This window comes from Penaeus monodon, chromosome 30 (genome assembly GCF_015228065.2).
Source record: "Penaeus monodon isolate SGIC_2016 chromosome 30, NSTDA_Pmon_1, whole genome shotgun sequence".
Taxonomy (NCBI): Eukaryota; Metazoa; Arthropoda; class Malacostraca; order Decapoda; family Penaeidae; genus Penaeus; species Penaeus monodon.
In genome coordinates, this window is record NC_051415.1 from 30649023 (window position 1) to 30649423 (window position 401).

At 44.9% G+C, this 401-nt stretch overlaps 1 protein-coding gene across 2 annotated transcripts in view; it reads left to right on the top strand.

The window, feature by feature from the left end:
* The window catches only part of LOC119592697 (RNA-binding protein squid-like), a gene marked incomplete in the record, with an annotated part of 4068 nt that overhangs the window by 3347 nt on the left and 320 nt on the right, over window positions 1-401 (top strand). For both annotated transcript variants that reach the window (XM_037941617.1, XM_037941618.1), the window contains 2 exon segments: window positions 1-25; window positions 280-400. In XM_037941617.1, coding sequence (XP_037797545.1) covers window positions 1-25; window positions 280-344 — 90 coding nt within the window.

Below are 401 nucleotides of genomic sequence, written 5' to 3' on the forward strand. Positions count from 1 at the left end.
GGTGGAGGCTATTCGGGTAACTATGGTAAGTATCAGGCTCTTGATTGTGTATAGATATTGTGAAACAAATGGCGAATTGCATGAGTGAATTGAGTGGTAGGAAAAGAAATGATTATAACTTTGTATAATTTTACTTTTTTCTAATGCATACCTAGTCCTATGCATGTCCGCCCCAAGAATTCAGGATGGTTGAGTATAGAAAAATCATATTTGGGGGGCAACTTTTACTATTAGTGTTCAACGAGACTGATTATTTATGGCGGTGTTGGCCCTTACCAGGCGGCCAAGGGTACGATGGGAAGAGCCAGCGTGGGCGGCAACAGGCGAGGCACCAGCCATACTGAGGGACGCCGGAACTACGACCACAACACGTGGAACGGCACAGAGTACTAAGACGAAAA